The sequence below is a fragment of the Esox lucius genome, chromosome 24 (genome assembly GCF_011004845.1).
Source record: "Esox lucius isolate fEsoLuc1 chromosome 24, fEsoLuc1.pri, whole genome shotgun sequence".
NCBI classification, from domain to species: Eukaryota; Metazoa; Chordata; class Actinopteri; order Esociformes; family Esocidae; genus Esox; species Esox lucius.
In genome coordinates this window covers 14,151,856-14,174,059 of record NC_047592.1, presented here as the reverse complement: position 1 = coordinate 14,174,059, position 22,204 = coordinate 14,151,856, and the positions used below count along the sequence as shown (strand labels likewise).

General features: G+C 43.1%; 1 protein-coding gene across 5 annotated transcripts in view; it reads left to right on the top strand.

Moving 5' to 3' along the window:
* The first annotated feature begins 2,315 nt into the window (after positions 1-2,315).
* dock11 (dedicator of cytokinesis 11) overlaps positions 2,316-22,204 on the top strand; it is a 103,856-nt gene continuing 83,967 nt past the window's right edge. For all 5 annotated transcript variants that reach the window (XM_034290587.1, XM_034290584.1, XM_034290586.1 and 2 more), the window contains exons 1-7: positions 2,316-2,562; positions 15,845-15,961; positions 16,814-16,903; positions 17,036-17,118; positions 18,043-18,109; positions 20,118-20,213; positions 20,557-20,691. In XM_034290587.1, coding sequence (XP_034146478.1) covers positions 2,461-2,562; positions 15,845-15,961; positions 16,814-16,903; positions 17,036-17,118; positions 18,043-18,109; positions 20,118-20,213; positions 20,557-20,691 — 690 coding nt within the window. In that variant the 5' untranslated portion in view covers positions 2,316-2,460. The remainder of the gene's footprint in view (positions 2,563-15,844; positions 15,962-16,813; positions 16,904-17,035; positions 17,119-18,042; positions 18,110-20,117; positions 20,214-20,556; positions 20,692-22,204) is intronic.

Genomic DNA, 22,204 nt, shown 5'->3' with positions numbered 1-22,204 from the left:
TAGCATCAAGGGTGTGCTCGAACCACTGAAGCTGGGAGAAAAGCTGATTGCTCAGACTTACGAAGGTGCGGTTGTGTGGAAACGTCTGAGGGGTACAGATGCTAATGAAAGAGACATACCCACATGCCCAGTTTGTTCACTGCTATGCTCACCAGCTGAACCTGACCTTGCAGCAACTTTGCTCATCAAGGATGAGCATCCTGAAGGTGTTTTTTGCAGATTTAACTGCTTTTGCCACCTTTTTCTCTGGCTCTCCAAAACGTGTTGTGGCATTTGCTGAGGCAACACAGAGACGCATTCCACAGCCACCCGCTGTACGATGGAACTTTAAAAGTAGAACTGTCAAGGCAGTTTGGGAAAACCGCGCTGTGCTGCTCCTGTGTATGGAGGACATACGCACACAACCAGGATGGGATGAGGCCACCATAAGTGAGGCATACGGCCTGTCAAAAAACCTTTTTTTTCTTCCTTATGACAGAAGTTGATATTTTATAGAACACTCTGCAAAAACTGAGCATCGATGCATCTGGGATTAGCAGTGCACTCACACGTTTCAAGGAGAATGTCCAGAATATGCAGAGGCAAACTGATGAATGGGCTGCCACCGTTCACGATGGAACAGACAAGCCAGGTCGACGAGTAACCAACACAGCGCCGGTGATGAAGGAGGCTTGCGACACAATCATCTCCCAGGTGGAGCACAGGTTTTCACAAAGTGACCACCTGATCGCTGCCAAGCTGGTTGACAGCTCGCTCTTCCCACAATTTGTCCTCTCATTCCCTACATTTGAGCTTGACTGTGCGGTGAAACTATGGAAACGAGGAAAAGTTGAAGTCTGAGCTGACCACTCTAGACCGCCACATTGAGCTTCACACTAGTAAGACGTCCCTGTCTCTGTTAAGATCCATCCATGAGAACAACCTAGAGGAGGCTTTTGTTGAGACTGTCACTCTGCTGAAAATGATCATAACAACACCTATGATGACATCCGAGTCAGAGAGGAACTTTTCCACCTTGAAGAAGGTAAAAATCTTCACTCGCAATACCATGGGACAGCTGCGACTCAACGCATTGGCCATGTTGTCCATCGAAAGCCAGCTGATTCAGCAGCTACATGACTTCATTCCCAAAGTCATCGAAAAGTTTGCCCAGAGGAACAACCGCCGCGCCACCTTACTCTTCAAGTGAGCCCTCAGCCTTGGTGAGTGAAAGCATATTTTATCATCCTGACTTTGTGGTACTGGTCCGTGCATTGGTCATATTTATGTGCGTGTTCGATTGATATAAATGTCAGTGTCAGTGTGTCCATACTTATCTATTAAGGTTGTTGTCATTGAATGGATCTGTATCCCTAAAAAGTTATCTTTCCGCTTCATTGTGGCCTTCAGTGGTGTTGAGCTCATTGCTGTTCGCGTATGGCCCTGTAGGCACATTGGTTCTGAGCTTGGTTGCATTCCTAATTTAGGTTTGTAAATGTGACAGTGGTAATTTTACATGTGTGAGAGAGAGAAGGAGAGCAATTACACAAGGAGGTCTCTCTCTCTCTCTCCAGTATGTGTACTACAACACCTGGTAGAAGCAAGCTGTTCTGTCGTTAAAAGTGTTTTATGGAGCCACAGTGTTTGTTGATCTGTGAAATAAACACATCAGTAGCAAGAGGGAGTTTTGTAGCTTTACTGGTATGTATCCTATATTTTGAAATGGTTTGTGCCGCAACAATTTTTTACATATAAAAATGCCACTGGGTGTTTTGCCACCTTATTGCCATTATCCTCATTACCATCATCGGACTGCATATCATTTACTGGTCTACTGGTTGTTATAAGCGATGTAACGATTTTCTCCTGGAGTAATAGTATTAGTGAACGCGGGTTCAGACCGTACATAATAACATTTGGTATCCTGTAATTCTAATTTCTGTCCACTAGAGAGCGACATTATTTTACATTTAATAATTTAATCTGTTGACAGGTATGCAGGTATTTTACACTTTTTACATGAGCTGCATGTACCTTAGTAATTCTGCAATGTAACCATACATATATATATATATATATATATATATATATATATATAATCCTATTCAATGGAGACAAATTTATATATAAATATACATGCACATTTCATTATATATAAACCAATAAATGAAATCATAAGAATAGTAGGCAAAGCCACATGTGTTCATGGAATTTTTGAAGAATGCTACTCATTACAGCCTTCAAGGGACAGGTTTGTGCAGTCTGTGTACAGAACTTCCCATCAAATGCGGAGGCGCGCGTGATGCTGGAGCGCCTTAAGGTCCTCCTCACCACCAGCAGCCCCAGCCCCAGCCCCGCCTCACTACTACGCCACCGCTGCATGGTCCACCCGCATCTGTCACAACTGCAGCTGTTCTGGATCCGCGGCATGCCCTCTGTTATACCGAGACTTAGGTGGTGGTTTTCACGAGAAAGATAGCTATGTCGGAAGTACGGAAATTTACCAAAAGGTTGAGTAAACCTGGGACTGCAGCGGAACTCCGGCAAAGCGTCTCGGAGGCTGTGAGAACCTCCGTGATTGTGGTTAGTAGCTAATAATCTCTTTAGCTTGTAGCTATTGTGTAACGTTAGCTAGCTTATAACAGTAACGACGTTAGCCGGTACTGTAACCTTGGTGTGCAAACCCGCTCCCAAACCAAATCCTTGGATGCCGTCTGTTCATACGCCTTTACTTACATTTGTGTATTTTAATGTTCTTACGCCCTGACGTTACACGTAAACGGCAACATTGTTTCAGGTTATATGTGACGCGCGTCATGTCTCAGCATTTCAATAAGCCCCACACTATATTGAGTAGGTTCAGTAGAACCAAGCAATTTACTGTATAATCTAGCTTTTAACCTTAAGTAACAATTAATTAGCTGGTGATTGTCCGAAAATGCCCAGGATAATCTCAATTTACAAATAGACACGATTTGCATTCTTGTCCTTTTTTACGTTGCTTTTGGCTGGCGTTGGTGTGTGACATTGTTCAGCAAAGCAGAAGAGAACACATGTCCTGGCATCGCATAGCGGTGCCTTTTGTGTGGCTGTGGTTGAATGGGCAGTGCATGGTCTGCCTTGATCCCATTCCCTTCTCTTTCCCTGGTCTTGTATAGGCTATCCCAGTCCTTTTTATGCCTGGCGAAATTAATATTTGATGCATACGTATTGATCCGGATGGTCTTTTAAGTTATAAGCTAGCTAGAACCATTTAGTCTTATAGGAGCCTGGGCTCTTTCTTTGCTGAAAGGACAATAGTATGTTATCATGATTTGAGCACGGGTTGAGTATCATTGTAGGTTTTGGACTCTGTTGATTTGAAAATGTTGTGATGGCCTGACATATATATAAAGCAAATTAACTGCACATATGCAATGCTGATGAAGCACTGACATACATATTAAGTAAATTAACTGCACATATGCAATGCTGATGAAGCACTGAGATATAATCATTCAAGGGTCCTTTGTGTTTTCTGTGTTATTTATGCATGTGTGTGTGTGTGTCTGCAGAACTTTGCAGGGTTGTTGAACTCATGACCTCATGATTTTACATCATGAGATTGCTCCACTGTAAAATCGTCAGAACACTGTCCGTGTCATCTGATTCACCATGTCATCCTCTCCTCTTGTAAGTGACTCAACCCTTACAAAATCCCAGCAAAGAACCCATTCAGGGAACTTGGTGCAGACCATGTATCTCAGACCTTCCCATTTGCATCTCTGAGTCTCACGATGGTCATGAGCGATGTCAACAGGCGTAGTAATCTTATGATGAGGTTTGACGCTGCCTGACGTCTGACGGGAAGCACAGGTTACGGAGGGTGTCGTGTCTGGTTGAGCAGATGATCGTCACTGTAATGGTTGCCCTAGCAACGGAGAACAAGCGCTGTTTTGTGGAGAACGCGGAGCCTAGTTCACATGGGAATCCCTTGAGGCATGCTCCAAGCATGCTTCCTGTGTATTTGTCACATTTGTCAATGCGGCTGCTTGTTTTCTTCCCTTGTGTCTGTCCTTCTCGGTGTGCCGATTGACAACGTTTCCATCATTCGTCTGAATGGCTAGATTTCACAGGACTCTTCTGTGCTCCGCTAAGGATGGATAGGCTTAAGTTATGTCATGTCATGCCTAAATTTAGAGAAAGCTTATGACTAAGATCAAGTTTCACTTTAAGTCATTTCAGATTATTTTGACACTGGGACATTTTTAGCCCTATCAAATATCATGCCTGGGAAATTCCTTGGTAAAAACTGGCTAAGAGGGGATATGAATCCCATGTACATTAGCGAGTCCTTGCAACACATTAAAACAATCTAAAATATGTCCAGTGCATTGGGAACGTATTTATAATTCTACACATTTCACACATTGTTTGTTACTTTACAACGACAAAGCAAAAACAGTTTGAAGACATATGTGCAAATGTAATAACAAATTGAAAACAGAAATATAAAATGTAAATAAGCATTCAGACCCCTTCGCTAAGTACTTTATTGAAGAACCTGTGGCACTGACTATACAGTGGGGAAAACAAGTATTTGATACACTGCCGATTTTGCAGGTTTTCCTACTTACAGAGCATGTAGAGGTCTGTAATTTTTATCATAGGTACACTTCAACTGTGAGAGACGGAATTCAGAAAATCACATAGTATGATTTTTAAATAATTAATTTGCATTTTATTGCATGACATAAGTATTTGATCACCTACCAACCAGCAAGAATTCTGGCACTCACAGACTTGTTAGTTTTCTTTAAGAAGCCCTCATGTTCTCCGCTCATTACCTGTATTAACTGCATCTGTTTGAACTCGTTACCTGTATAAAAGACACCTGTTCACACACTCAATCAAACAGACCCCAACCGTGAAACATAGAGATGGAAACATCATTCTTTGGGGATGCTTTTCTGCAAAGGGTACAGGACAACTGCACCGTATTGAGGGGAGGATGGATGGGGCCATGTATCGCGAGATCTTGGCCAACAACCTCCTTCCCTCAGTAAGAGCATTGAAGATGGGTCGTGGCTTGGTCTTCCAGCATGACAACGACCCGAAACACACAGCCAGGGCAACTAAGGAATGGCTCTGTAAGAAGCATCTCAAGGTCCTGGAGTGGCCTAGCCAGTCTCCAGACCTGAACCCAATAGAAAATCTTTGGAGGGAGCTGAAAGTCCGTATTGCCCAGTGACAGCCCTGAAACCTGAAGGATCTGGAGGTCTGTATGGAGGAGTGGGCCAAAATCCCTGCTGCAGTGTGTGCAAACCTGGTCAAGGACTACAGGAAACGTATGATCTCTGTAATTGCAAACAAAGGTTTCTGTACCAAATATTAAGTTCTGCTTCTCTGATGTATCAAATACTTATGCCATGCAATAAAATGCAAATTAATTACTTAAAAATCATACAATTTGATTTCCTGTATTTTTTATTTAGATTCCGTCTCTCACAGTTGAAATGTACCTATGATAAAAATTACAGACCTCTACATGCTTTGTTAGTGGAAAAACCTGCAAAATCGGCAGTGTATCAAATACTTGTTCTCCACACTCTATATCCTTCTTGGGTATGCTGCTACATGCTTGGCACACCTGTATTTAGGGAGTTTCTCTCATTCTTCTCTGCAGATCTCCTAAAGCTCTGTCATTTGGATGGCGAACATTGCTGCACAGTCACTTTCAGGTCTCTCCTGAGATGTTCAGTTCTTATCCATCTCTGGCTGGGCCACTCAAGGACATTCACAGACTTATCCTGAAGCAACTCCTGCATTGTCTTGGCTGTGTGCTTCGGGTTGTTGTCTTTTTGAAAGGTGAACCTTTTCCACTGGTCTGAGGTCCTGAGAGCTCGGTCTGGATCAGTGATGGATGATGAGTGGTGTCTGGTTTCCTCCAGATGTGAAGCTTGGCCATTCAGTCCAAATAATTTCACGTTGGTTACATCAGACGAGAGAATCTTGTTTCTCATGATTTGACTGTCATTTAAGCGCATTTTGGAAAACTCCAAGTGAGCCGTAATGTACCTTACTCAGGCGTGGCTTCCATACTGCATTAAAGGCCTGATTGGTGGAGCACTGCAGAGAGGGCTGTCTTTCTGAAAGGTTGTCCCATCGTCACACAGGAACTCTGTAGATCTGTCAGTGACCATTAGGTCCTCCCTGACCAAGGCCTTAATCTCTGATTGGTCAGTTTGGCTGGGTGGCCAGCTCTACTGTAGGAAGAGTGTTGGTTGTTCCAAATTTCTTCCATCTAACAATGATGGGGCTAACTATGTTCTTGGGGACCTTTAATGCAGCGCACATGTTTTGCTGCCCTTCCCCAGATTTGTGCCTCAACATAATCCTGTCTCTGATCTTTTTGGCTCATGGCTTGTTTTTCCCCCTGACCTGCACCGTCAACTATTGGACCTTATATAGACAGGTGCCAATTCAAATCCTGTCCAATCAATTGAATTTACCACAGGTAGATTCCAGTTAAGCTGTAGAAACATCTCAAGGATGATCAATGGAAATAGGATGTACCTGAGCTAAATTTCAAGTGTCATAGCAAAGAGTCTGAATTCTTATGTAAAATGCAATATTTCTGTTTTTATTTTATTCATGAATATACGAAAATGTCTACAAACATGTTTTTGCTTTGTCATTATAGGATGTTGTGTGTAGACTGATGAGGAAGAAAGTCGATTTAATCGATTGTAGAGTGTGACTGTAATTTAGGCCTAGCAAAATGCAGATAAGGTTAAGGGGTCTGAATATTTTCCAAATGCATTGTAAATGTCTCAGAACTGTTGGTGTGATTTATTATGTTGAGTCTCAGATTGCTATGACACCTAGTTTGTTTAGTCTGGTATAATTGAACTCCGGAGGATTTCCACCCTTTAGCTCTGTTTGTTTGGGGAGGTGAGACAAACGTGTTACAGCAGTGTGGTCTGCTTGAGCAATGTGGTATCTGGCTGCTTTCTTAAGATTTCAGCAAACAGTGGCTCAGTGCCTTGTTGAAGAATAGAAATGTAAACAGCAGAACATGAAAATGTGCAATGTGTTTGCAAACAAGTGGCAGCTCTGGGGATGAAAACAGTTTGTGTGGTTTGACACCCTTCAAAAAGAACTTTTAGCCCAAGGCATCCTACAATGAAATGTTGCCAGGATTATGAACTTTGCTTTGATTCAGACTAAGCAAACTGGTAGAAAGGGAGAAAAAATACCTCTGTTGTGATCTTTTCTAGATGAAGAATCTCAGGAGTGATGCTGTGATCTAGTCTACATGGCAAATTGGAGAGGTCTTGTGATCTAGTCTAGATGAAGTGTCTCTGAGGTCTTGTGATCTAGTCTCGATGTAAAGGCTCAGAGGTGTTGTTGCTCTAGTCCACGTTAAGAGTCTCAGATGTCTGATCCTGTCTAGAAAAGAGTTTGAAGTGGTGTGATGTAATTTTCATAAAATGTGATTCAGACAAGAGGAAGTCTCTCAGTGGTGTTGATGTGATTCAGTCAAGAGGAAGACTCTCAGAGGTGTTGATATGATTGAGTCAAGAGAAAGACTCTCAGAGGTGTTGATGTGATGAGGAAGACTCTCAGAGGTGTTGATGTGATGGAGTCAAGAAGAAGACTCTCAGAGGTGTTGATGTGATGGAGTCAAGAAGAAGACTCTCAGAGGTGTTGATGTGATTGAGTCAAGAAGAAGACTCTCAGAGGTGTTGATGTGATTGAGCCAAGAGGTGGAGTCTCAGAGGTGTGTTAACCTGTCTGCATGAGTCTCAGAGGTTTTGTGATCTAATCTAGCATACACAAAATGTTTCTCAGAGGTGTTGATGTGATTGTTTCCAGAAGAAGTGTCTCAGAGGTGTTGTGATATTGCGTAGATTTAAATGAGTATGTACACATTGGAAATCCCAAATATTGTCATGTGCAATATTCATATCGTAAGAGCATGAAACATTTTGAAACACTTCTCAGTCTGGTGTGATGTCCTTCTCACAGTTTATTCCAGTCCCTTCACCTTATCACTCAAACAGTGCAATTCCTTCTGGTCACTTGTGTCCAACATGCGTGTGTTTGTTTTAGGTCAGATGCAGTCAACAGATGCTACCAAGTCAACAGATACTACCGAGAGAGATCACTTATTTCATGGTGCATATACACTCACCTAAAGGATTATTAGGAACACCTGTTCAATTTCTCATTAATGCAATTATCTAATCAACCAATCACATGGCAGTTGCTTCAATGCATTTAGGGGTGTGGTCCTGGTCAAGACAATCTCCTGAACTCCAAACTGAATGTCAGAATGGGAAAGAAAGGTGATTTAAGCAATTTTGAGCGTGGCATGGTTGTTGCTCAGTTACTGGGATTTTCACGCACAACCATTTCTAGGGTTTACAAAGAATGGTGTGAAAAGGGAAAAACATCCAGTATGCAGCAGTCCTGTGGGCGAAAATGCCTTGTTGATGCTAGAGGTCAGAGGAGAATGGGCCGACTGATTCAAGCTGATAGAAGAGCAACTTTGACTGAAATAACCGCTCGTTACAACCGAGGTATGCAGCAAAGCATTTGTGAAGCCACAACACGCAAAACCTTGAGGCAGATGGGCTACAACAGCAGAAGACCCCACCAGGAACCACTCAACTCCACTACAAATAGGAAAAAGAGGCTACAATTTGCACGAGCTCACCAAAATTGGACAGTTGAAGACTGGAAGAATGTTGCCTGGTCTGATGAGTCTCGATTTCTGTTGAGACATTCAGGTGGTAGAGTCAGAATTTGGCGTAAACAGAATGAGAACATGGATCCATCATGCCTTGTTACCACTGTGCAGGCTGGTGGTGGTGGTTTAATGGTGTGGGGGATGTTTTCTTGGCACACTTTAGGCCCCTTGGTGCCAATTGGGCATCGTTTAAATGCCACGGCCTACCTGAGCATTGTATCTGACCATGTCCATCCCTTTATGACCACCATGTACCCATCCTCTGATGGCTACTTCCAGCAGGATAATGCACTATGTCACAAAGCTCGAATCATTTTAAATTGGTTTCTTGAACATGACAATGAGTTCACTGTACTGAAATGGCCCCCACAGTCACCAGATCTCAACCCAATAGAGCATATTTGGGATGTGGTGGAACGGGAGCGTCGGGCCCTGGATGTGCATCCCACAAATCTCCATCAACTGCAAGATGCTATCCTATCAATATGGGCCAACATTTCTAAAGAATGCTTTCAGAACCTTGTTGAATCAATGCCACGTAGAATTAGGCAGTTCTGAAGGCGAAAGGGGGTCAAACACAGTATTAGTATGGTGTTCCTAATAATCCTTTAGGTGAGTTATCTATGATTATGTTTCTAACTGTTCACCCAAGCTTTTGATCTCCAGTCATCCTCTGTTGGTGTTGGGACTGTAAGCTCTTTTGTTCTTTTGGCTCCTGTTTTTGTGTTGACTCCAAGTATTTGGATTTTAAATGAATCTTTTATTTGAGGTTATTTCTGTATGGGTTTCACCATGACAGTGCTTTTTATACACCAGTGTCATTGGAACATTAGATAATGTCCAAACAAAGCACATCATGTTTAGTATTTGAACACATACAATTTGCGTGGAATAACTGCCTGACGTCTGCCACTCATTGATCCCGCGTGATGCTGGGTATCTTCTTTGGTGTAAATCTGCAAGGAAAATCAGTTTCAACTGGATATAAATCTTGGCCTGCTCTTAACACTGTTACGGTGTGCCGTGAGTCTTGAGCAGTTCCTTTTTTCGGTCACTCTGACCTGTCGCCATCACTCTGGTATCTTCATTTTTGTCTCATCTATGCTTTCCCCAACTATGCTGTCTTTAAAGTGTTTGTTGCTGTTGTAATCTGCAACATGGCCCTCCTGCTGGTGGATTTGCACCTTGCTGTATAGCCTCTGTAGTCCTGCTGTTGAGGACGTCTATTGATGGCAGAACATCTTCGAGAGCACTCCTGATCTGTAATATTCACAATATTAGAGTCTTTACAACAAGCAAGTTAGGTCGAGTTAGGTCAAGTTAGGTCAAGAGTGGTTGAACCCAGCAGACTGTGGTCATGGGAAAGACAGAAGCGGTAGATGAATACGTGTGTTTGTGTGTTTCTGTGTACGCACAAGACATTGGCCCCAGTACTAAAGCCCATCTGTTATTACTACATTTCACCTCTGTCTTTCCATTGCACCACTTAAGATACACAGACTTCTGGAAAAGTGCTTGTCTCTCTGCTCGTCCCCCAGTGTTAGGATTTAACCCCCTGGGCATGCTGGAGTCATCGTGGATGTAGAGTGATAGGTGTTTAGAATATCCATGGCCAGACTGATCCATGGACGACCGCTTGGTTCTCTACACTGATTCTCCATTAAGAGATGTGAAAGAAAGAGCCACTATATATGATTTGAAAGGCGGGGAGCAGGTGGCAACGCCCCAAACAGAGCCGTCTTCCTCCTCCGTTTCTCCTCTTTCATCACTGCCTTTCTTCATTCTTTCTCTTTTGCTCTCGCTGTCAGGCTGTGGTTAGGATTCACTGTGGCCTTTGATTCTGCAGCCCTCGCACATCTCTACAGGAGCTGAGCCAGAACAAACTCTCCTCCCCCCTTCTCTCTCTCTCCCTCTCTCTCTCATCTCCCTCTCGCCTCTTCTGTCTCTCTCAGTCCAGTCTCTCTGCAACATGAGCTGTGTCACAAATATAACTGGTTTCTGTTATAGTGGTTCCACCACTGCCCAGCCTGTTGCACGACAGGAAGCAGCTACTGGCTGATATTCTCCTCTGCAGTGCAGGGCAGGCTGACGAAAAGTAAGGTTGAGCAGAGCAGCAGAGCTGACTGTGAGACCCTCTGTTGTTTACCACGTGTGTGTGAGAGAGAGAGAGAGAGAGAGAGAGAGAGAGAGAGAGAGAGAGAGAGAGAGAGAGAGAGAGAGAGAGAGAGAGAGAGAGAGAGAGAGAGAGAGAGAGAGAGAGAGAGAGAGAGAGAGAGAGAGAGAGAGAGAGAGAGAGAGAGAGAGAGAGAGAGAGAGAGAGAGAGAGAGAGAGAGAGAGAGAGAGAGAGAGAGAGAGAGAGAGAGAGAGAGAGAGAGAGAGAGAGAGAGAGAGAGAGAGAGAGAGAGAGAGAGAGAGAGAGAGAGAGAGAGAGAGAGAGAGAGAGAGAGAGAGAGAGAGAGAGAGAGAGAGACATAAAGAAAGAACTAGAAGTGGGGGATGGAAGGAGGGAGAGCAAAAAGAGAAACGAGGTGCACCAGCTGAACAGGAAGGAGTTGATCTAGAGTGTTAGAGACCCTGTACCTGGGCCGTGCTGTCTGTCTGTGTGTGTGAGTACTTTTACCGCTGACAAATACATTGACTAGGAATTCAAATCTATCTGCTGAAGTACTGTAGAATGCAATTGTCTCAATTTCAAAGGAATTTGATTGCAGCTAAGCAGTGACGATAATAACAAAATAGTAAGTGCATTTCAGCAATTGTCCATGTGACAAAATTATAAAAAAATATAAAATATGTTCCCTAGTATGCTGTATGAGATGTGCCACCAGATGTGTGCTTTTCTCCCGGAGCTGAAATTATCCCTCTATTTTCTTCTACCCAGACTGAAGATTACATAGAATATCCCTCCTAGTGTTAAATTAGCATCAATTCACCTTGGCTGCAAACAAAACACAGGCATATTGATTTCCAGCAGATGTTTCTACTCAACACCATTACCACTCAGGAGAAATAGCAGAAATCCAAACATGATTAATCAGACTTCTCTGCAGGCCCCTGTTATTTCACTGGCTGGGTTGGATCATCCGAAGAAGATCCTGACCATGTTAAACGACTGATGAATGGGTGCCAGGTGGGCCAAGCACATGCATCCAGTACAGCTGTGCACTGTGCTCTTTCAACTGTAAGGCAGGAGGGGTGTGGTATAAGGCCAATATACCACAGCTAAGAGCTCGGATACAGCCCTCAGCCGTTGTTTATGGACCATGTAACATAAATCCTGAGGTGCTTTTTTGTGGCATACAGTCTGATATACTGCAGCTTCAGGCCAATCAGGTTTATAATAGCATAAGGTTCCATGTTTCTAATTTTTAACACTATTACAATAAATGATTGACTTTCCCTAGTTGTTTTCCTTGGCTGACTTTGTCCTGGACTGACCCATATGACTTACGCCAGGCCTACTGTGTGGGGTTCATGAAGTTATGTTTAAAAAAGAATATCTATATTTCTTTGAATATGGGAAATGAAATCATCCACTTCTCTATGAAACTCTAAACAGGATGTGGCCGACGTCACAGCAGAGAGGAGGCAGAGGTGGAGCAGCCATTTTTGTTTTACTGCCTCTGTTGCCTTGGGGACTAACTGGTAAGGTTAGTCCTCCGACTGCCTGAACTCTACGCGTTCACTGTAGCAAGCACACCCCCTCTGTAACATTAGCCAGGAACTGAGGCCCAGAGGCCTAAAGGTGCAGAGGCCGACTAGGTCCTACATCTTCTTCAGAGGGATCTCAGTATAGCCCTCCCCTGGGGCCCGGGAGTCAGACTTCGACCCTTCAAACGTTCAGCCGAACTGAGCCACTGTGGTGCTGTGGCCGTCTCATACATGCGTCCGTAATCTAATCCATTTGTTACAGTCAATGCCCATGATCAGACTTTAAATACGTTTTGAAAGCTGGTAGAGCGCATGCCTCGGCTGTGGTTTACTGCACTTCCTGCTGCCATTCGGATGTGTCTCTGACTCACACGTTGGTCTTAGTTTTCACATTATTCTCTGGCCACTCAAATAAATAATGCATGGCTGCGTGCTATTTTTTCTCCTCACAGCCTCTGCCTTTTCACTTTCAGGAGGGGCTGAACATGTCTCTTTAACCCCTGGACACATACACACGACAAATAATTTTACACAGTGAGGATTTACTATTCCATTTCTCATTGATCTTCTTATAACCAGTCGTTGGGAACGTGTCTCTGATTAGTAATAATAGAAATCAAGAAAAAGAAATGTAATGCCATGTGAGTGACGTTCCTCTGACCACAAATAATGACACTGAACAACCAATCGTAATCGGGCAAATTCTTCATATTCGCAGCGATATATGAGGATTCGCCCCACCCCAAGTTACCCTCTGAATGTTTAATTGATCCTCCAGCTGTACGACAGATCTCCTCCGGTCCCCCTGTCACTAACTGCTCCGTAGTCACCCACTGAACTTTCCCCTCTGCCCTCTATCCTCAGGCGTGTCTGGTCCAGGGAGCACAGCCTGACGCCCAGCATGCAGTCTCTGGCTCCCACCTTAACAAAGCATTAGTCAGAACAGGTCAGCTGGGAAGAGCGCAGGATCGGGTTTTCCAACCTCAGCTCCTGAACCGCGGCCCAGTCAGAAGGGAAGCTGCAACACTCAGTGCTTTTTCCCACTGACACTGGGCTGATTATGCTTTATGTAACTCATTCTCTGGGACTCTGGCCTGTTCTTGGACTTATTCCGCTGCCTCTCCACAGTATTGTGAACCCGCTCCAGGCAGATCATACGCCCTGGTGCTTTTTCATAAGGACACAGCGTGCTGGGAGCTCAGGGTTCAGTACCTAGGACTTCCTCCTGCCGTGTCCTAAATGGAACCTGTTCTACACTATTTTGTGTGCACTACTTTTGACCAGTTCCTGTGGTGGAAAGTAGTGCACTATGTGCTGCAGGGTGTTGGGTCCTGGCTGTGACACAGGCTTTGTACTGGGTCCATGGTGCTGCCTCTTGATATCCTGTGATGTTAACAGCCAAACTGATCATAACACAGGATTTATTACGTCCTTCCTGTAAAGGTTGTCTAGTGAGAGGAGGTGGTGGAGGTGAGCTGAATGACAGAGTGTCTGTGTGGAGTTGACAGGCATACACACAATACACATATACAGGTCTGGAAAGATTTAAGAGACCACTTTTTCTTGAAACAAAAGTTGAAAAGGAAAGTTTTGAGTGAAGAACAGAAGCATGCAATTTGCGGTGTCTCTTAATTTTTTCCGGAGCTGTATATAATATATTTGTATACATGCTGAATGGTTTCGAAAGGGCCCATATAAGCTTCGGCCTACACATCAGAGACAATACCTACTGGACATAGCAGAGTATGACATATATATCGTTGTAGTATAGCAGTATAACACATAACATTGTAGTATAGCAGTATAACACATAACATTTTAGTATAGCAGTATAACACATAACATTGTAGTATAGCAGTATAACACAACATTGTAGTATAGCAGTATAACACATAACATTGTAGTATAGCAGTATAACATAACATTGTAGTATAGCAGTATAACACATAATATTGTAGTATAGCAGTATAACACAACATTGTAGTATAGCAGTATAACACATAACATTGTAGTATAGCAGTATAACACATAACATTGTAGTATAGCAGTATAACACAACATTGTAGTATAACAGTATAACACATAACATTGTAGTTTAGCAGTATAACACATACCATTGTAGTTTAGCAGTATAACATATAACTAGGGATGCACTGATAAGAAAATGATTGGCCGATACCGATAGCCGATGTTCATATAACATAATTGTCGGATGCCAATACCAATACCGATGTTTAGAGATTTCTGTAACTTTCCACCCTGTCATAAATTAAAATGTTGCTTCTAATTTCAGCTCATTTGAAGTAATTATTTGACGGTCTGTTTTAACAGCGTCAACTCAGATTTTCTTTTTCAAAATAAAAGCCATCATTGAACTATATAAGACAATATAGTTAACAATATAGTCTGTACATTTTATGTTTAAAGTCTGTTCCAATATTGTTCTTGTCTGTTTGTTTTTACAGACTAGATTGTTAACTATATTGCCTTATACATTTCTATTATGGATTTCATTGTGATAAAAAAAATCTGAGTGCTGCCAGCATAATGTCCTGCTGCTGAAATAACACAAATTAAGCCTTGTTTGGCCATCACTAAGTATAGCAGTACAATGTATATAACATTATTGTATAGCAGGATTACATATATAACGTTGTAGTATATCAAGTATAGCATGTATAACATTGTAGTACACCAGTATAACACATTTAACATTGTAATATAGCGGTATAACATATAACATTGTAGTCTAGCTGTACAGTGTAACATTGTTGTATAGCAGTATAACATATGTAACGTTGTAGAATAGCAGTATAACAAATATAACATAGCAGTATGATGTAAATAACAGTGTAGTATAGCAGTATAACACATATAACATATCAGTATGATGTAAATAACATTATATTATAGCAGTATAACAAATATAACATAGCAGTATGATGTAGATAACATTTTAGTATAGCAGTATAACATATATAACTTTGTTGTATAACAGTATAACATATAACATTGTATGATGTAAATGTAAATATGTATGATGTAAATAACATTTTAGTATAACAGTATAACATATAACATTGTAGTATAGCAGTATAACACAACATTGTAGTATAGCTGTATAACCTTAGGTCAATGAAGGCAGGTAAATTAAGTAAAGGCATAATCCAGCCAGTCTGCTCCAATGTGTCTCCTGTCTGTCTGGCTGTCTGTGTGGGCGAAATTGTGTACTGTAGCCTGTCAGCTTTCTCTCTGGCTGTCTGCATTTGTATGCAGTCTTACTACAACTGATTCAATGTGTTATTGAAGTTGTGCACTTGACTGCTATTAGCCTGCCTCACCCTATATGTGTTTTCTGTGAAGTATCTCCTGGATGGGCGCGTCTTCTTGATGAGATAGTGTAACGGTACTACGATGTAATGTTTTTATGGTGGCCTTTGTGTTTGTCTGTCGGTAACTGGGCTGTCTGTCACCTTTAGGAGCAGCCTAAGATCATTGAGCCATTGGACTATGAGAACGTGGTGTTCCAGAGGAAGGCCCAGATCCACAGTGACCCTCACCGAGACCTGCTGCTGTGTGCTGTCGACGATGTCTCGGTACACACACACACACACACACACACACACACACAATGACACTTACAGCATGTACTTACATGTTCTGTAAAGCCAAATAGAGCATTGTATGTCCGGGATGATAAAAAAAGCAAAAAAAAAACATTTGTTTCAAAATGCACATACATTTTTTATTGCAGAACCTTTTGTTGTGGAATATTCTCTAACCAATGTATTCTCTCTGATTAATGGACTGAGTACCCTTGTTCAAATTAGAAAAGGAATGTGGGGGGATCTGGTATTTCCCTAGGGGGCATCATTGACTGGTATCAGCAGATGAAATGGTTACTCATTAATCTGCGCATCTGTATAACTCATCAGGGCATCTATAGTCTGTCCGGGTTCGGTTGCATTAAAGAGTTCTGATCGATGGAATTGCCATCACACCTTTACACAAGTGACATACTGTTCCAAATATCCCCACAGAAACGCTGTCTGTCAGGTTTTGTAGGGTAGCTAGCTGCAGCAGAGTACTGGGACGTTATGACACACAGCAGCTTATTATATGAATGCCAGAAACGACTGCTGCAAAAGTGGTTCATTTTACAAACCAAGTCAGCAAATTCCTTCAACAGCGACTAAGGCAGGGTGTTCTTTCTATTGTACAAAAAAAGTTTCCATCACCATAAACTACCAGTTTAGCTTTCAACACGCAGCCTTACTTCCTTCTGTGACGTTTGAGAATTGGGTTGAAACTAAGCAACTTGGGGAATGCACGTGACAAAAACCCACATGGGTCCATTTAGAGGACGCAAAGCAATAAAAGACTAATAGACTGTTCGCGCTCATCTCTCTTTCCAACACCCTGCACCCCCCTTATCCCGTCCCGCTTAGGCGTCTCACATCTCCCGCCAAAGGAGAACGTTGGTTCCATCAGTGCCTCAGAATGCAGAAAGAGAAGCTAAGAGCCTGTTCGCCAAGGAGGTATTCTTTCAGTCCGGCATTCATTGGTACACAACCACTGACTTGACAAAATAAGTTGTACCGCCTGTAGGAATGATTGGTTTTGCCTGTTGTAATGCAACTGACCGAGCCTTCTGTCGGCCTGTTTGGCAGTGCATCAAGACTTACAACAAGGACTGGCACGTCATCAACTACAAATACGAAGCGTACTCTGGTGATTTCCGTATGCTGCCAAGGTAGGTCGACAGTAGAAAAGTTGTCTATGAAGCCATGATTCCAAGGTGCTGTAAATCGAGGGAAAGCGAAACCTTCAAAAGAATATAACATAACTGAGAAAACAGCTGGAAGAATTTAGAAAACGGTGGACTTGTTAATAAAAAAAGACATCACCCCCTCACACTCAACATGTCACAACTCATTTACATTTCCCTGGGTTTCTGACATCACCCCCTCACACTCAACACGTCACAACTCATTTACATTTACCTGGGTTTCTGACATCACCCCCTCACACTCAACATGTCACAACTCATTTACATTTCTCTGGGTTTCTGACATCACCCCCTCACACTCAACACGTCACAACTCATTTACATTTCCCTGGGTTTCTGACATCACCCCCTCACACTCAACACATCACAACTCATTTACATTTCCCTGGGTTTCTGACATCACCCCCTCACACTCAACACATCACAACTCATTTACATTTCCCTGGGTTTCTGACATCACCCCCTCACACTCAACACGTCACAACTCATTTACATTTCCCTGGGTTTCTGACATCACCCCCTCACACTCAACATGTCACAACTCATTTACATTTCTCTGGGTTTCTGACATCACCCCCTCACACTCAACACGTCACAACTCATTTACATTTCTCTGGGTTTCTGACATCACCCCCTCACACTCAACACGTCACAACTCATTTACATTTCCCTGGGTTTCTGACATCACCCCCTCACACTCAACACGTCACAACTCATTTACATTTCCCTGGGTTTCTGACATCACCCCCTCACACTCAACATGTCACAACTCATTTACATTTCTCTGGGTTTCTGACATCACCCCCTCACACTCAACACGTCACAACTCATTTACATTTCCCTGGGTTTCTGACATCACCCCCTCACACTCAACCTGTCTCTTCACAGTAAAGGCTTGAAGACTGACAAGCTGTCTGCTCATGTGTTTGAGATTGACGAAGACGCCAAAGATGAGGTGAGTGGGGCCAGAGGGCGTTAGAGTGATGTGTCTGTATGTGTCTGTGTGTGTGTGTCTGTGTGTGTATTTTGTATTGACTTTGGGTCTTTGGTGTGGTCTTGTTTGCTCCTAGGCATGTTTGAAAATGAAAATTACCTTTTGAATTTGAGACATGTAATATATCCTTGGATTGGTTGGTGAAGACAAGGACTTTGATGATCAGAGACAATTCATCCACAGGTCACAGCCCCCCCCCCAAAAAAAATTCTAGAAACATCATGACACTTCAGATAGCAGTAATGTAATACTGATCGTGTAGCCTAGACACAGAAACCCCCACCCTGCCACTAGCGTGTGGTTTTGTGGTCAGGGAACTCATGCAGCTCTCTGTAAGGCCCACAGACGTAGCCCGGTGCCTTGTGTTGTCTGGCCTAATCCCCTGCTCACCGTCACGTAGGCAAGACGGCACAACCATCTGGTACCAGGCTAGGACTGCAAGTCAGTGGCTCGCCAAAGGCAGCCTGGGTCCTCACTTCTCAACAGTGAAACCAGAGCTTCGTACTTCTATAAATAACTGTCGTGGACAACCCCCATTCGTTGGCCCATCTGGACGCGGACAAACTTAGCATTTAAAAGGGTTATAATTTAAGGACAAGAAACGGCTGCTAGATATGTTACAGTGGTGGGGAGGGCAGAGAGCACGGAGGCTAAGGGGGGGTGTCACTCCTGGGCTCTGTCCCAAATGGCACCCTATTCCCCACAGAGTGCACTACATTAAGCCAGAGCCGTCTGTAAGGAGTGCTCTACACGGGCCGCCGTTTGGACGCAGCCCAGGACTGTGGAGAGAGGAAGAATGTGAGTGGAGGCTATCTGTCATTCTAAATGAGCCTGGCTAATGCTACGTGACATACAGTGTTCTTTAGAGGGACCCAGGCTGACAGGACCTTCTCATTTAGTCTCAGAGGGACGTGGCTGGAAAGGGATCTCTGGTAGATCCGTACGTCTTTTATCCCGACTGGAGAGGAAAAGTGTGGGAGGGAGGGGAAAGAGAGAGAAAGTGGGAGAGATGGCGATTGAAGAGATGGATGGGAGGAATGGCCGTAATAATTGAATCAGTGATAATGTAATCAGGGAGACTGGTGAGGGCGGGAGGAACGGAGGGGGTCTCGGAGGGCCACTGAAGACCTGGGTAAAACCGCTGTCACATGGCGCGTTGAACAGTTGGTCTCGTGCTGTCATATGTGGTGTGGTCGCATACGGAGTGGAGATTTTTCCCAGGGACAAAGGAAGTAGAGTGAACATCTGACCAATCACGGTGTGTGAGCTTCAGTGAAACGAAAGAAGAATGAAAAATGAATCATGTGCGCAAACTGACAAAACCCACCCCACCCCACCTTCAAATCAAGACCTTTTCACTCCATTTCACTGGTGATCCGTTTCAAGTGGAACTATGAATTCACCTCAAGAGCGAGGAAGGGAGGGGCAGGAGAGGCGAGGGCAGAGAAAGCTCATCCAATTGGATTACTGTAGGGATTACAATCATGTATGGCTTTAATGTGATTGCTTGTACACGCAGGTCCGTGTGTTAGTGTGTGTGGTTGCTATAGCAGTTCTCTGTATTCATTTGTTGTCACTGTGCTTCCCAGAAGTAGTATATTCGGTTATTTGGCCGGCCATAGTGACAGCGTCCTGTGTAATGTCATAGTGAGCACACTGTGTTTGACCTTGTGTCCATGGAGTTACCAAGGCTCGGACCGGCCCTCGGAAAATCTGAATATCGTCCTCTATTATATGGTTGCACTGTGTTCCCGAGATGACATTACGTTTCATTGAACGGGTGTGTGTTTTGGTTGTGTATCTGAAGTACGTTGTAGGACTTTACGTGTGTTTGTGTGTACAAGTTTTTACATCCACACCCATCAATAATACCAATAACCATCTTTCCTCTGTGTGTGTGTGTGTGTGTGTGTGTGTGTGTGTGTGTGTGTGTGTGTGTGTGTGTGTGTGTGTGTGTGTGTGTCACCAGGACTCGTCGTCCCTCTGCTCCCAGAGAGGAGGCATCATGAAACAGGGCTGGCTGCATAAGGCCAACATCAACAGCAGCCTGTCTGTCTCCATGCGGGTGAGTCACTGCCCACCAGCTGGGGCTAAAGGCCCCTCTAGGACTACCATATAGGTCTAGAAGCCTTGCTTCGACAAAGGTCGAATCAGACTCTCTGTCTTGATTTGATCATTCGGCTGTTGCAAGGCAGTTTCATGAAAAGTTGAAATAACAGACTGTATTTGCCTTAAAAAAAAAAATGAAAAACACATACCCGAAATTTGGCAAATGTTCCTGGCACTGCAGTTTTATTTTCTGACAGACGACAGGCGTGCTCATTTTAAGATGGTCTGCACTCCTCAGTACAACGCCACTGCTGCAGAGTTAAGCACAGCGGATTCTCTGCTCTCTTTCTGGTCCCTAGGTGTTCAAGAGGAGGTATTTCTACCTGTCCCAGCTGCCAGACGGCTCTTACATCCTCAACTCCTATAAGGATGAGAAGAACTGCAAGGACACCAAAGGATCTATTTACCTGGACTCCTGTGTAGATGTCATTCAGGTGATTATTTCAGTCTCATTCAGGTGATTGTGAAGATGTCATTCCGGTAATTATATAGAAGTCTTTCAAAAGATTAGATAGATGTCATTCAGCTGATTATATAGGTGTCATTCAGGTGATTAATTTCAGTCTTGACTGTGACATTGTTGAAGCCAAGTTGTTGTTTTCTTCAAGATTACAGTTATGCTCTGCGTTTTTCTGATGGCGCTAGCTCCTCAAGTAAGTGGAATAGATAGATTGGACATTTTCTTGCTGAAGCATGATTCAGGCCTTTATAGATTGACTGTTAGCTCACAAACGCAGACAATGCGCTCTGGACAAATCGACAATATATTGTGTTCCCTGTATTCCTGCCAGCAATAAAATGAACTCTGTGATAAACAAATAGATAATTCTACGCTAACTCAATAATAGGTGATCTCTTGTTGCTGAAAAAAACATACAGAGGTATATAGATATACATTATATAGAGCTATACAGAGACTGCCCATACCTGAAGTGTTACATAAAAACCATGGAAAAATGCTGTAACCATTCTACATATACACCGATCAGCCATAACATTATGACCACTGACAGGTGAAGTGAATAACACTGATACACCGATCAGCCATAACATTATGACCACTGACAGGTGAAGTAAATAACACTGATATACCGATCAGCCATAACATTATGACCACTGACAGGTGAAGTGAATAACACTGATACACCGATCAGCCATAACATTATGACCACTGACAGGTGAAGTGAATAACACTGATATACCGATCAGCCATAACATTATGACCACTGACAGGTGAAGTGAATAACACTGATATACCGATCAGCCATAACATTATGACCACTGACAGGTGAGGTGAATAACACTGATACACCGATCAGCCATAACATTATGACCACTGACAGGTGAAGTGAATAACACTGATACACCGATCAGCCATAACATTATGACCACTCACAGGTGAAGTGAATAACACTGATACACCGATCAGCCATAACATTATGACCACTGACAGGTGAAGTGAATAACACTGATACACTGATCAGCCATAACATTATGACCACTGACAGGTGAAGTGAATAACACTGATACACGATCAGCCATAATATTATGACCACTGACAGGTGAAGTGAATAACACTGATACACCGATCAGCCATAACATTATGACCAATGACATGTGAAGTGAATAACACTGATACACCGATCAGCCATAACATTATGACCACTGACAGGTGAAGTGAATAACACTGATACACCGATCAGCCATAACATTATGACCACTGGCAGGTGAAGTGAATTACATTGATACACCGATCAGCCATAACATTATGACCACTGACAGGTGAAGTGAATAACATTGATACACCGATCAGCCATAACATTATGACCACTGACAGGTGAAGTGAATTACATTGATACACCGATCAGCCATAACATTATGACCACTGACAGGTGAAGTGAATAACACTGATACACCGATCAGCCATAACATTATGACCACTGACAG